The sequence below is a fragment of the Vigna radiata genome, chromosome 11 (genome assembly GCF_000741045.1).
Source record: "Vigna radiata var. radiata cultivar VC1973A chromosome 11, Vradiata_ver6, whole genome shotgun sequence".
Lineage (NCBI taxonomy): Eukaryota > Viridiplantae > Streptophyta > Magnoliopsida > Fabales > Fabaceae > Vigna > Vigna radiata.
The window spans coordinates 17796113-17812700 of record NC_028361.1 but is presented as its reverse complement, the minus strand read 5'-3'; the positions used below and the strand labels follow the sequence as shown (position 1 = coordinate 17812700).

Below are 16588 nucleotides of genomic sequence, written 5' to 3'. Positions count from 1 at the left end.
TTTAAATAAAACTTGTACTTAGCACGAATCCACTTAGTGACAAAAGGTAAAGATATTATATTTAACACAAAGGTAAGTTTCAAAAATATTTTTTATGTTTACATTATTTTAAAGTCTATTTGTATTTATCTTTTACTCCTTATCAACACTTATAAAAAAAAAGTAGAAATAATTTTTCGGAGCTCATTTATCTTATGAGAAGGAACATTTGTATGATTTAAATTTTTAGAGAGTATCTTTTATTTCAATCTCTTCACATTTTATGCTTTGTTAGATTAAACATTTCATTAAAATAGTAAAACTCTTAAAAATTTACTTCAACATATAGTATCTCTAATAAAACCCAAAATTTTAAATTAATTATTAATAATCATTGAATGTAAACTCCTAAGTCTTAAAAAATATTTTTTTAATATTAGGTAATTTAAAAATTATTTTTTAAATTTATATTAGATAAAAAATATAACTTAAAAAAATCATGAGAGAATTTTCTTTGAATAAATAAATTGGCAAAAATTTTATATGAGTACTTTTTAGAAAAAAAGCATATTTGGAAAAAAAAAATTCAATGTAACTCCTTTCATATTTTCTTTTTAGTAACTTATTTTTATTTTCTGAGGAAACTCCAAACAGCAATGGCCATTTCATTTTAAACCATTCTCCACACAACCAAACACGACCTAATTATCCTCCATGATTTCCCTCAAAAACACTCATCCACGTTCGCGCTTCATCTTCTCTGATCCCAAAACCAAGCCACTTCGCTTCTCTCTCCAGCCCCTTTCCCCTTCTCTTCTCTCACTCAAATCCCCACTTTCTCTCTCTTCCAATCTTCTCAGGGTTTCAAATGCTGGAGTTTCAGTTTGTAGAACTGAACACCATGAAGAAGAAGAAAAGAACAAGGGGCTTTCCCCGGAACTTCACGACTTATCGCCAAATGGAGTTGTGTATCAGAAAACGCTGCAATTGGTTGAATGTTCAATGTTTGCCGCACTTACTGGTCTGGTCTATTTCCTGAGCAATTCTCTTGCCATTGAGGTATGTTAATGTGGATAACAAATGAGCCTTTGTTTGTTTGTGAGATTTTTTTGAGAAAAGAGAGTAACGGGTCTGTGTTCTTTTGGTTGGTAATTGGTTGGTTTTGATAAAAATTGAATATTTGTTTGTATTGAGGTCTGCCAAAGAAAATCGAGCAATGGGTCTTTTATATATTTTTCTGGAGTGGGGGTTGAAATTTGGTTAATGTTAACAGAAACTCTTACAGTATCTTTATGCTGGTGGAAAAGTTTCAATTCATGTTTTGGATGTTCATTTTTTTTTTTCATTCACTGTTTCATTTTTGCTTCTGATTGCAGAACTACTTTAGTTGTTTCTTCTCATTGCCAATAGTGATATCGTCAATGAGATGGGGTGTTGATGCTGGAAGGAAAACTCTGGTAAGACCTGCTAGTTGCTCCCTTGTAGATAATTCTTTAAGAGTTTTATTTATAATTTGTGTAAACTATTTTTTCTACTGACATCCAATGGGAGATTACCTTGTTCTTTCTATGTCATATAATTCTAAACAGACAGTGTATATCTTGGTATGTAGATTAAACTTAATTTTGAAGTACTCTTGAATTGTTATTCTCATTGAATTATTACATTTTTAATGTTGCATTTTATTTTTGTTGCAGGTGGCAACAACTATACTTTTGCTTGTCTTGTCTGGTCCAGTAAAAGCTCTAACTTATCTGGTGAGCTTGTTTTTAATTTAATGAACTTACTGAACTAGGCAATAGGACTGTGGACTCTGCCTTTGTGTTTTCATTGCTGTTGCTTAGTGTTTGTTTGCAAAGGAATGGAAGGGTTTTAGTTGTGTGCAAAATGCGTCATTTTATTAGAAGTTATTATTTTCATATTTTAGGAGGAGAAAAGTTGTTTAAAAATTAGTTGTAGGGTGTATTTATTATCAAATATGCATTCTTGTAACCTTAGTGTTAACTTGCGTATGTACTACCAAACCAACATAAAGTGTATTCAGAGCTGAACATCTCACCTGTGTTATATTTTCTCCCTCTAGAGATGGATGGTAGTGGTAAATTGTTTACTAGAACTTCCACTTAACAACATGCCAACTTATTTACTTATGAATTAAAAACCTATACCATGGTCCGTTGTTTGAACTGCAGGCATTGTCATTGAGAAATTTAATCTTTTTACAGTTTTGGACAGCAAAGATTTGCCTCCGTTCATTTTTCTTTTTCACAAATATTTCATGGTGGTTTATCTTTTGGATGCAAACTGTAGTGAAACTGAATAAAAATGACTTATTTCTGAATAATTCTTTTGTGCAGCTTAAGCATGGTGTAGTGGGTTTCACAATGGGTACTTTGTGGAGGTAAATTGTGCATAGATTTTATGCTTTTCTAAACCTTATGAGAATTTCATGATAGTTATTTTTTTAATTTAAGTTGAATTAGCTTTACCTATACCAAATATATCAACTTTCAAAACACAATATTTGGCTGCCTCTGTATGAGAAATCGGGTGTCTGGTATGATGACATCATATGTATGTTTTTTTTCTTTGGATAGGGATGAAAATATTATCATAACTTAGTATTGTATGTATATATTGTATAATATCATACCCCTATGAATACAATATAGCTCCTCACCTTTTTCACCTCTTTTCAAGCTACTATCTCTCTCATTGTACATGATAAATCTTTATCTTTTATAAGTACATATAAATAATAAACAAATATTCAAGGCCCATCACAAGACTGAATGTTTTCTTACAAGGAAGACTGATAAATTGTTAACCCCTTTCTATGGTTGAAATAAGCTAAACCATGCTGTAACTGTTTTGCTTTGCTTTTATATCTTGTCAGGTTGGGAGCCAGTTGGAATCTGTCAATTTTCGTGTGCACAATTGTAATATTTGATACCTTTAGCCTCATACATCTTACCCCTATTTGAAGTTATTGTTTTAGCTGGTTCTTTTACTCTTTTCTTATGATAAAAATATTGATAATGTGTGCAGGTACGCGCACTGGGTGCAGTTGGCTTTGTCTTGATATCGTCTTTCTTAATAAGGGAAAACATTCTAGCTTTGGTAATCAATTCTAGAATTATCTCCTAACTACGAAACAAATGCTACTTGTGTTTTTCTCTTCCTCTTATCTTATTTTGGGGCAAATGTGGCTTGTAGATCACCATTAACATCCATGCTTCTCTCACATTTGTTCTCACTGCTTCTGGTGTGAATTCTATTCCTTCAATGAACGTGATATATACCCTATTTGGCATTTTGGTACGTCCCTTCTCTACAGAGTATGTTCTCGAGTCATTAAAATACTAACGTGTTTTTTCTTTCAGGTGTTGATCAATAGTGGATGTTTCATGTTTTTGCTCCACTTGTTGTATTCTGTTTTCCTCACCAGAATAGGGATGAAGTCTTCACTAAGATTGCCAAGGTGGCTGGAGAAAGCTATCTGATGTCATATGTGCTCTAAGGTGCTGCATAATTTTCAACTAAAACATTATTTGTCACTTTTCGGGTTTGAGAAGGGATTGATTGGTGCGGTTGTATATCATTTATAATGGCATAACCATTCAACATCCTATAGAGATACTTGATAGAATCCGAATCAGATTGTAGACAGAAACAGTCTATAGAAAATAGTGTTACACTCCAAGTATTCAACAGACTCAAATTCCAACACATTGCTCAAGTTTTTATCACAAGAAGCTTGTTCAGCCCCTTTAATAAATAAGCCGAGAGTCTCTAGGATGGCAGTTTTTCCCTGCACCTCCATAGCATTCTTCATGCACCCTATATATATATATATATATATATATATATATATATATATATATTTTCCAGTTTGTCCTTTTCGGAATGTGCAATCTAGAAGTCAAACCGAAACCAAAAATAACTTAGGATCATTTTTTACCTTTTGGATTGTACAATGCAAAAGTTTTTTTGGCTTTTTTTTTGGATTGTCCATGTGAAAGTCATTTTTTACTTTTGAATTATGTGATTTGGAGGCTTTTTTTTAGAAAATAAAAAAGATTGTGGTAAAATGAGAAAAAAATAATTGTATGGGGTGTAGGAAGAAAGTTATGGAGGTGCAGGAAGAAGCTGTCCTTTTGATTAAGTCACAATATGAATTGGTGTTCTAGTTAAGTGACCATAATCCCTTTCACTTTGAGAATCAAATTTGTTTATTTATTTGAAATAATCAAAATTTAATTAATTTAATTTTTAATTTTAATTTCAATTTTACATTTGGTATGTTAATCTGCCATGTTTAGTTGAATTTAATTTGAAGAAAACAATTCGTTTTTGTAAGATTTCTAAAATGTTCACTGTGGTTGTAATATTTCTGTTTTATCATTTCAATCTTTCAATTATTTTCTGGCTTTTTAACCTATAATATAAAATTTTATTTATTTCATTTGTTTTATTGCTAGATGATGATATGAAGATAAAATGTGAGGTCATAAAGACATTTGGTATCATATGTCCTACTCATATCATTATCTCTTACACCATATTTTAAAAATAGGTATAATGATTATTGGAATAAAAATAGTATAATTTGATAATATAGAAATGAAAAAGATTATTTCATAAGGACTACAACGATAAAATGAGGATAATTATATGTTTACAAATTAAATATTTAATTTATATGATTGCTTTAAAATATTATGTCATTTAAAATAGGGAAACTGATTATTGGAATAAAAATAGTAAAATTTCATATTACGAAAATAAAAAAGATTACTGTCTTTATAACGACTACAACTATAAAATGAGGATATTATACATTCAATATAAAATATATTTACAAATTAAATATTTATTAATTTTTATGACTGTTTTAAAATATTATGCGACTTAGCTAGACAAATACTCTTAAAAACCAAATAATTTATATAATTTAATATTTATACATAATTTCGCATTAATTGAGATTATTGTTAGTTAAATTTAATTAATGTTCTTAATGTTTTGAAGTATCTTGTAGTCACAAAATTCATACTATGTCTCTCGCTTCATCTTAGCGAGTTTAGAATTATTTGTAGATATATAGAAATCTAAAAATGGTTTATTTTAGTTTTTTTCTGTCCTTTTTTTTAAGTAATTACACTTGTATAAATTAGGACTAGGTGAGCATCATATATAAATACTAGGAGCTTAGAAAAGGTATAAACTCGGTAAGCTAATTACCTCCCTTTTTCTTCATACATAAATACTTTTGGCACAAGATCCTTATTGATCAAGGCAGCCCAACATACGTCTTATTCTGGCACAATTTCAAAAAGTTAGACATTTTGACCAATGTAATATGAACTTACTTAGAACCAGTATTCATATTTGCGGTGGAGCAAGTGCACACCAAAGCTTCGTCAATAAGCTTTGGTGCACCTGAAGCCTATCATACCATAATAGTATGATACCTCTTAGAAAAGAAAACATTTCATACAATGTTCTCAATGTTCTCATAGGCAGGAAGATGTTGAACAAATTAAAAGCCGTTTGTTAACAAAATGATAAAGCATTAAAGTTTTGATGATGTCCAAATCAAGTCTCAAGAAATCAAACATGTAAGAAGATCATATGAAGACTTGTATTGTTTGGGGAAATCTTTTGTAATAAGTAAAATTTTGTATAGGACTTAGAGTAGTTTTTGTTTCTATGTATCTTATGTTTTAAAATCTCTTTGGATTCAAAAATGTTCTGGAATAATCGATGAGCTAAAAAGATAATCGATTATCACAGATCAAGTTTTTCAATTGCTAAAAACTCAAATTGGCCTTGGAATAATCGATTGTCAAGAGTGTATGATCGATTGAAGTATTTGTGTGCTTTTTTGGCCATTGTACTTTTATTTATTGCATAATCGATTACCTAAGTGGGATAATCGTTTATTATAGTGAGAAAAGTCTGACAACGAATTTTTGGATGTGTCCTTGAGCGAAGTATTTATATAGAAGTTCTAGACTCTCATTTTAAGACAACTCTATTCTAAACGAAAGTGAAGTAAGAAACTAGGGATTTTATGAAACTCTCTGAAATGACTTGAAAACTTGGTGTGAGCAAGAGCGAGAACTTTCACTGTAAGTGTGATTGGGTCCTGCAACCGTTGCTAAGTGAAGCATGTCATCTTTCGTTAAGATTTAGAGGAGGTGCTCATCCCTTATGGTGTTCAGGGGAAGTGAATATTATCTCTTGTGGTCTCAAAAGAGGTGTTTTCTAAACCATATACTTATTTTTCTATTTGATTGTAAAATTTATTGGTTTTGTGATAGTCTTTGAGGGATTAACAACTGGATGTATGATTCTTTTGATCCAAACCAATATAAAATTATCTGTGAAAATTTCTCTCTTTTGATACTCTATTTAATTTGTTTAATTATCTAAGATAAGATTAATTTGAGAGAAAAATTTTAAAAGCACATGTTTTTGAAAAAAAAAATCACCCCCCTCTTAGTTTATTGTTAACATGCAAACATTTTGTTGCACCGCTTTGACAATTGGTACCAGAGCTTGCTTTGATATTTATCCAAATGGCGGGGCAACATTAAACCTTTGATGAGGGTGCCTTCACAGCAATAGAATGATGAACAAGAACAATACCATTATGATGATGACTATTTAGATTATTAGTTATCTATGATATGAACATATACTTCTTATATAACTATGATAGTGTTTACATGATTCTCATGTTTTACAAACATATAATTTCTTTGTCTATGTATGTATATATGAACATGTTTGATTGGATATTGTTTTTAATATTGAACATCAACATTGAGCTTATACTCTATAGTTGGATACTGTTTATTAGAGGTTTGGTTGGATCATTATGGGTTGGATATTGTTTATTACAGATTGTCTCATTATGGTTTGGATATTGTTTTGTGCATGTTTGATTGTGTGAATGTAGGGTAATTAACGAATACATACGCACTTAAATCTGCCATGATTTTACTGACGAATCTGTCTATCGGTAATTATCGAAGGTCAACATTCTTTGGTAATGGTTACCGATAACAAAATTATTGACGGATTACGATAATGGCCAACATCCTCCGTCATAAATAGTATATAACTGATAGAAATTGGTTGTTTCCAACGAATCCTATCTATCGATAAATCCTTTTTTTTTTTGTAGCGAATGTTCATATTTTCCCACTATCAGCCTGACAAGCTATCCAACAAGTACTTTAATTATATGCATTCTTTCCATCACCCTCAAGCTTTGGTGTAAATCATCACACATGTTTGCCACCTCGAGCATGACACCACTCTGCACATAATTGCGAGACTTGATCATTGCCATTTTGTTCTCCACCAATGTCTTTTCGCAAACAGTTGTTTAGCATCATCACGTTTTGCAAAATCAATAGAGTGATGAAGATAACAAACCTCACAAACAACAACCGCAATGATGATTAAGAAGATCAAGAAAAAGACCTTCATATGGCACTACAGGTCACAAATAGATGCATTCTAAGTATTATGTAATATTACATTTTAATCGTTATTATAATTTTTAATCAACATGTTCATATTTCTAACACAACCTAAGTTTACAAATTATTCCACACTTGATTATGTTTTAAAAAGAATAAAAAAATATAAAATAATTCATTTAAGTTAAAGTGGTCATGAGTCGGGACAATTTTGATTCAATTGAAAGTTATCACACTATGGATCACATCCTATAAATTAAAAGTGTCATGAGTCATCAAAATTTTACTTTTTTAAAATTTTATAAAAAAAGTACTCCGGACTCATGATGACTTTAATTAAAAAATTATTAAAATTTATGACAATATTTCCTTAATATATAAATTTTAAGTCAACATCTCTATTTTTTGTAATTTACGAGTAAACTACCTCATTTAAATTTTTCCGTATCTACTACAATGACATAGAAAATTAGCTATTTTTTGGGATAGTGTAAATGAAAGGGATTAAAGGAAAAAAGCTTGCACCTGGAAGAAGAAAAAACTCGTACGACGTTTGACAATCGAAAGATAAAAGAACTCGTTAATAGAAAGAAAAAGAAAGACACAAATTAAATATATATCCCGACAATTTCAAACTGACTATAAATATAATATAATTTAAATTTAAAATAACATAATGTCAGTTTAGAAAATTGACATAAAGTAATTGCCACTATAAAATATTTTTTTATATAGTGATGAGTCAATGACAATTGTCAAACATAATAACCTATAATAAAAAGAGGATAAATAAATACCTTAATCTCAATTAAATTAGTTTTATAATTCATTAATTAAAGTAAGAGTTGTGATGAATTTTACCAATTTTCACAACTAAATCTAATAAGCATTTTGTAGTTGTTTATCTAAATCTTGTAGGCTTTAGTAATTATTTATCGATCATTTATTACATCAATTTACAACTTAAAAACTACAAAATTTGTATAAAATAAGAAATTTTATTGTGTCTAACTGATAAGAAGAAGATACTAACTATAAATATTGTTAGAAAAAACAAATGTATCAATTTTTACCGACTTATTAAGTTAATTACATATTATATTTTTTTCATTAAATAAATACACATAGTAACTGTTAGAAACTAAACACCTATCCAATTCTATTAATCATTAATTAAGTTCTCACAAAATTAACAAATTTAAAATTTTTATATTAAAGTTGTATTCTTTTTCTTATTATATTAAAAATAAAACATGTAAGTAATTGTTGTAATTATGTATTTTTTTTAAATATTATTTGAGACATCTAATTTTTTACATTTATTTAACATAATTTTTTCTTGTTTTTTACTTTTTTTTTTCTTGGAAAAAATATAAAACTTTACACTTTTATAGTTATTTTATTTTTATATTATGTATCAAATGAACTTAAGAGTGTGTTATGGTATCATTATTTTTTTATTTTTTCAAAATCTGGAAGTCAAATTGTTCTTTCGTATTCCTTGCTAATAATGTAAGAAAGCTGCATTTCTAGTTGTCATCACCCTGCTGCATGCGAACGATATTTTAACACTATTTTTTAACACTATTTTGATACTGCACACGTGTCAAAATGTGATTGGATGATTTCAAACTAAAAAAGTTAAGGCAGAGGTATATTTGGAAGAGAAAAACCAAAGTTTGTTTTTTTAATTTGAAATCGTCCAATCACATTTTGACACGTGTACAGTATCAAAATGAAGTGTCAAAATATCATTTTCTTTCATTTTTTATTTACATGCAAACTTAACGAACAAGTTCCTACAAGACAAGGATAATAATTTCTTGATTATCATTTAAAATTTTCTTATGGATTGTGCTGGTCCATTGTAAATGCTTTCAGTTCTCTAGCAGCATTCTTCATATCTAAGATTTCCCTCCACCAAAACTGGATCGGAACGTTTAGAAGTACTTTTATTGCACCTGTTTATCTGGATCATAGAAGGATCATGTGCTATAAGTTCATAGTTTATAGACAACTGGAGTCCGTTTACCACTTTGAGTATTCCACAATATACGTCAAGTTCATGAATCACATGTTGGGGAGGAAGTAACTATTATTCTATTTTCAATGAATAGCCAAATGCAGCTTTGCAAACAGAAATTGTTCATCTCTTGTGTTGTGGTGTTCTTTGTTTAGCTATAGAGCATCTGCTAGTGTTTCTTTTATGGTTTTCATTTTCTTCAATTTTTCATCATGGGGAGATCATGTCTTCCCAAATGCAGGCTTGCCAGAATAATGGGTTGGGTACAGATGATTTTGGGAGGGTTGGTCATATTGGTAAGCATTTTGAGTCTCACTAGATTCTACTCTGCAGGGTTTTTCCTCCACAATGAAGACATGTGCCAGCATTTCTACAATGTGGGGGAAGTTTCTGATGGCTTTGATGTCAAATCACTCTCTGAGAGAATTGGAGAAGTGATAGACATGTTGGAAGCTTTGAAGGGAAAGCTTGAGTCAAAAGTGCAAGATATGGAGAAAAGCAAAGGTACATTGTTGGAGAAGAAGTTCTTAGAGGATGAAATAGTTAGGCCTCTTCATATTGCCAATGTTGCTCTGAGGCAGATTCAGGTTCCAAATGTTGAAGGGATGAACTCCACAGTGAAGGAGGATCCTTTGATCAATTTTTTCATCACTGAGGAGATTAGAAAGTACATAACCCCAAAGGAGAATAGAGTTGGTAAGATGAACCTGTATGGTACAGACAAGGTTTACAACACAATTGGTCATGCCTGTGTTTTGTACAAGAAAGAGCTAGAGAAGTACATGGACTATGACATTGGCTCCTACTGTGATGATGATTGGAATTTGGCTCAGAAGCTTATGCTCAATGGGTGTGATCCTTTGCCTAGAAGAAGGTGTTTGACAAGAGCCTCAAAGGAGTACCAAAGGCCATACCCTATCAATGAGTCACTGTGGAGACTACCAGATGGAAGAAATGTGAGGTGGGGGAATTACCAATGCAGAAATTTTGAGTGCTTATCTAGCAAGAACCCAAAAAGGGGTTACTCAAAATGCATTGGATGCTTTGAAATGGAGAAGGAAAAGCTGAAATGGGTGGCTAATAGTTCACTTCAAGTAGACTTTTTTATCAGTGAAGTTTTGGCAATTAAGCCAGGAGAGGTTAGGATTGGAGTAGACTATGGCATTGGCACTGGCACATTTGCAGCAAGAATGAGAGAGCAAAATGTGACAATTGTCTCAACTGCACTCAACCTTGGAGCTCCTTTCAGTGAGATGATAGCTCTTAGGGGTTTGGTTCCTTTATACGTCACATTAAACCAAAGGCTTCCATTCTTTGATAACACTATGGACTTGGTGCACACCCATGGTTTTCTGGATGGTTGGATTGATCTTTTGCTGTTGGACTTTATACTGTATGATTGGGACAGAATTCTAAGACCAGGAGGTTTATTGTGGATAGACAGGTTCTTCTGCAACAGAAATGATTTTGATAACTATGTGTACATGTTTCTTCAATTAAGGTACAAGAAACACAAGTGGGTTGTATCTCCAAAGTCAAAGGACGAGATATATCTCTCTGCAGTGCTGGAAAAACCTCCTAGAGCCATATGAACACAATCAACTTTTTATTCTAATATTTATTTATGCAGTTGTATTATCATGTATGTTTGAGTAGTCAAGAGTTTTTATTTCTTTTGGATTTCCTTTCTACTAACGATGCTATTTGAATAAAGGAAAAAGTCTTTTTAACAACACTTTTTTAACACTTTTTTAACAATTTTTTAACTACGTATATGTGACAGTTTGTGATTGGTCCATTTTAAATAATGATAATATGATATATTTTTATATTCATTTAATATAAAGTATAAAGATAAAATAGTTATAACTTCACAGTATCTTGATTGTTCATAACAACCGCAGCATAAACAATTATAATCGAATTTCTCATTGAATCAATTCAATTTAACATGAAAACAAATTCAAGATATCAAAACTACCAAAAAATAAAGCCTATAAAACCGTGCAATTGGGCTCTAATGGCTTACTTATAACTAGGCTATTGCTTCCTGCACTTCCGCAATCACTAACTGCACTTTCAAAATTGCTAACTGCATTTCCATAATTACTTACTGCACCTCCACATTAATAGGAAAAGATTCCAATATACTTTATCATTGCACCACAACATCAATGTAATTGCCATTGCTTCTTTGTCATTCCACCATACCACTATTCTAGAGGAAAAAAAGGAGTGGAAATGCAGAAAAAAAAAATGCAATTTCGAAACTGAAACATATTTCATATAAAATTATTTCATAAAACTCATTTTAGAAGGAATTATATGTATTTTGAATAGTTTATTCTGGAAATTCCATTCCAAAATGCATTTCATGTATTTTGAAAATCTCATTCTAAAAATCCCATTCCGAAATCTCTTAGTTACTTTTCTGGAACTTCCAGAAAGTTTGTTCAAGAAAGTTTACAAAAAAACATGTAACTCCAAAGTCAATTTTACGAAAGATAAAATGGTTATTTCGAAAATTTGAGTGGGTACACAAAGAATTGTGGGGTGCAGGGAGTAAAATCCCTATATCTATTTCTTTTTTTCAGTAGTAATGTTTGATATAGTCCAACAAGTTTATTTGGTTAGTGTTGCCTAAATCCCCACAATAATAGTAAAAGACTCAAATATCTTCTACTATTTCACTACATGATCGTTTGTTGGTATTGTCTCCACCTCTTGCACCATCACTACATAGGAATAAGAAGAGGGAGAAAACACTAGAACTCTCAAGTTGGCTCATATAATACGATTCGGTCTTAGTCCATGTGGATTAGGGTCAAAAAAAACTTATAGATCAATAAATATCTTTTATTAGAAAAATCCATAGGACTAAATACTCCTAAATCTCTATAGGTTAAAACTAACTTATGAAATTTTTTTTGCCAAATCTTTCATGTAAAAATTCTTAATAAGACAGATCAAATATATTGGTTTTTTCTACTTCAAAAGATTTTCAATGTAGCAGACAATTGTAAAGGGTGAATACTGTAACATGTTTTCCTTCACAAAACCTGAGATCTTTTGTCACACATTTAAAAAGAATATCTATGATCTCCTTTACACAAAGAAATCAAACAAAAAGATAATATATGAATAAATGTTACAAAAGTACATAAAAGTATAATTAAATAGTATACTTAAATAAATAGTATAATTAAAGTATAATAAGAAACAATTGTTCTAAAATAGTATACTTGATGTCTCTCCATAAGAGATCTCCTTATTTTAATATCCTCTTAACCAAATGTTTTTTATGAACATAAGTTTATTGCGTCTGTAGACAATAAATTTTTCTTCAAAAAGTTTCATAAAAGGATAGGTGAAAAACTTATATTTTTCTAAACAAAGAAAACACATAAATTACAAGAAAAGTAAAAGGGATTTCAAATATAAGGCCCTCATTACCTGACCATTTTCCACATGCTGTAATAAGCAGCAGAAAAAGACATTAATATAATCTCTGGTAATGGTAAACAAGGATGATAATCAAAGTGACTGTGATGACAAAAAATTATTAATTCACGTTACTCATTAACTTAGTTTAATTGGAATTTTTCAAATTGTCCTCATGGTGTGAATAAACAACTAAATTATATAGGACTCTCCTCCATATAGTAACAAACAATTAAATTGGCTATAAAACTGACAAATTGTCCTCTCCTTCATATTTTAAATACAAAATTACTCAAATTCAAAGTCCTATTTAATCCAAAACTTAATTGGTTAAAATCATATCCAAGCTTAACTACAACCTCTTCGTTATTTTGAATGTTAGTACCTACAAAATAAAATAAAATAAAAAACCATGATCGTCCAGCATCACCACCATCATCAACAACAACACATAAAATTATAAATAAAAAAAAAATTAATAATTAGAAAGTAAATTAAAACTATGGTGTCATCGAGTCTACCTGTGGTCACTGCCCATAATATATGCACACTGTGTATTCAATGTTAAAGACTTTCAACATCTTTTAAAAGTTTAGACTCATCAATTCCCTCATGACCAAAAATATCCACAACAATTTCATCTATCACAAGCAATTGAAATACAATTAAACAACTAGTTTAGAATTAATAATTTTATGTAAAGTAATTTTAAAAATAATAACATATACACTTACCGTTAGGATTTTCAGAAAATCCATATAGTCAATTTTGAGTACAAATCAACATTTGCACATGCTCAGGAAGAATGGAGTTTTTATATTTCAAAAATACACGTCCACCTTTGCTAAAAGTTGACTTTGATGTCACTGTAGTAATAGGAATACTAAACACGTCTCGAACCATTATAGACCATATAGGAAATTTTTTCTCATTAGTCTTCCAATATTTGAGGACATCAAAATCTTCAAGACATGACATTTTCTCATTAGATACATTTATATCCAACTTGATCTTTTTATTTTCTTCAAACATGACTTAAATGTTTGTTTTAATTTGAAATACCGATTATACTTCTTCTTGTAGTTATTTAGTCGATCTTTATTTGACAAAGAATTATGAGTCTAACAAGGTTTCAAAAGAAGAAAAGTTAAGATTAGATTGTAACTCATTTTCTACATCTACCATGAGACATATGTTTGCCTTCTTTACATTTGACATAAAGTCAGAGTTTGAATATAAGTAATCTTATTTATTCTTCAGACTTTTCTTCTTCAACTTTAGAAAACTTGTTCTTAACTATCCTATTTGTCTACATTCATAGTGAGACGATCTTATAATGATATTCCTTTCTTTAATAACAAGATTTTCTATTGTCTTGATCTTAAGAATCTACTTAAACTTTCTTGATAGTCTTAATATTTTCTCATCGATGGAGTTGTCATACTCAACTTCAAAATTATTGTCTTCCTCCTCTAGAGCTTTCTGGACTTTATTTCCTTTTTTTTTTGGATTGGGTCTGTGTTTAAGTTGACTTTGCTTCAAGACCTTTGTCACATGATGTTGATATTTTCTTCTACTCTTAATCTTTAAAGTGTATCTCATGCACTCTCAAAATTCATAAAAACTCATCCCATGTAAGTTTCTTCATATCACAAGGATTTTGTAATGGTAGTCTTGGGATCTCATACCTTTAGCATGATATCTAGCAACTTCAAGTTGATATGAGACTTAAAAAATCTGATCAAGAACCTATAGCCTATTTAAAAAAACTTATACTCTTCCAAATGAATTACCTATAGTCTCACCATCTATCATCCATCATAGTAAAAGACTCGTATTGACCGATAAATGTTGAAACTTTTCTCACTGTAACATCTTTGTTTCCATTATAGTCAAACTTCACTCACAATTTTTTATATTCATTTTTAAACACATGAATTAGAAATTAAAGTGTATATTGTCTTGTTATTGAGTTGCATTTAATTAAAGTCAATTTGTGTTAAATCTTTTTTTGAGCTTTGATAGTGATATCTCCCTTGTCATGATGGACCACCATTGATTATGCATGAACTTGATGTACATTTTGTTGTTGTTGAAAATCACTATTGTAGGTGAAATAATGATAAAAAAAAAAACTAAAGTTTTCTAAAATTTGTAATATAAATAGTCTCAAATCTTTATGTTTCTTATTAACTAAAAATAAGATAAATTTAAAATATTTAAAAGAGTGAAAAATCTTGTTACATATTTCTTTCTTAAAAAATATAAAAATATGATGTGTCTTTAAATGAAATTAATATAAAATAAAACTTAAAAATATTATATCATGTTTATAAACAAATAGAAAATATATTGTTAAAGTTGTGAATATTTTTTAGAGCTGTCAAAATGGGTCACAACTCGCGGGTCAATCCGTGTTGGGTTTGAAAAAATTGTATTTTTTTATGTCGGTCAAATTCCAACCTGGTTCATTTAAACCCGACTCATGCAAGTTGAACCCGTGGTGGGCTGGATTGGTCCATCAACCCACCTATCTAACTTTATTTTATTAAAATTTCATTTTAATTTTATAAAAAAATATTTATTATTTTTTTTGCTTTTGAAAAAAATTAATTAAGTTTCCTATTTTCAAAATTAATTAAACACCCATGTTTTGAGAGTGAAATTTGTTTAGATTTGAATTATAAAAAGATTGTAATTTTTTTTTATTTTAAAAAAAAATTGTAACTAATTGAGCTAGTGAATCAACCCGTTTACCCACCAATCCATGGTGGGTCGGGTTCGAATTTTTCTGACTCACTAATAAATGAACAGGATTGGATTAACTCACTAAGTGACCAATCCGTAGTTGACTAGGTCGGGTCGAATTGGGTTAACCGTTTTGACAATTTTAATATTTTTTCAACAAATTAAATTTAGTTAAGTCTTATTTAATCTTGTATAAATATAATTTTAAAAATAAAGATATTGTTAATTAAAATTGACTTAGTTATCTACTTTTTAAAAAAAAGAACCATAAAATCATGATATCCAATAACAAGACAGTTGCAATGCTAATAGGTAGAGGTGTCAATTTAATCCATGGTCCCAAGGCCAGTCCCAACCCACTATTGGAAAAGCCTTATTTTAAGAAGCTCCTCAAGTAAGAGGCCAGAAAAAAGCCCCAACCCCCAAAGCCCCTTTTAAGTGGGTTAGGGTCAGGATTAAAGTGGGTTTAGTCCCACTCCAAAACTTTAATTAAATTTTAGTCCCATTTCAAAACTTTAATTAAATTTTAGAAATAATATAATCTATATATAAATAATTTATTGTAATTTTACTCTCTCTATATATATTTTGCTTTTAATAAAAATTAATAAAAAAAAAACTTGAATTTGAAAAATTTGAAAATTGAAAGAAAAATCGTGGTAAAATAAATGAATTTTTTTCGGAAAAAACCTTAAAGAAAAATTATATGACAAGATTTTGGTTTTAAAAGAAGTCAAATTCAATAATCACATACTTACAAGAAAATGTATTAATAATGTATAATATTTATAAACTTTAATTGATTTTCAAACTTAATATTTTGTTTGACGGTTCTTCTATAATTTTTATATTTTTTTCTTTTATTAATAACTTTATATGAAGATATATATATATATATATA

The 16588-nt window shown here is 29.7% G+C and overlaps 2 protein-coding genes across 2 annotated transcripts; both read left to right on the top strand.

Annotated features, from left to right (window-relative positions):
- The first annotated feature begins 618 nt into the window (after positions 1-618).
- Positions 619-4234, top strand: LOC106777084. Its single transcript, XM_014664603.2, has 8 exons — positions 619-1038; positions 1356-1436; positions 1677-1736; positions 2337-2380; positions 2876-2918; positions 3028-3099; positions 3196-3297; positions 3363-4234. Exons 1-8 carry the CDS (start codon positions 694-696, stop codon positions 3480-3482), a joined length of 867 nt encoding a protein of 288 aa, XP_014520089.1. The 5' UTR covers positions 619-693; the 3' UTR covers positions 3483-4234.
- A 5332-nt stretch (positions 4235-9566) lies between these two features.
- On the top strand, positions 9567-11227 carry LOC106777477. The gene has a single exon (XM_014665054.2). It carries the CDS (start codon positions 9711-9713, stop codon positions 11088-11090), a length of 1380 nt encoding a protein of 459 aa, XP_014520540.1. The 5' UTR covers positions 9567-9710; the 3' UTR covers positions 11091-11227.
- The last annotated feature ends 5361 nt before the right edge of the window (positions 11228-16588 follow it).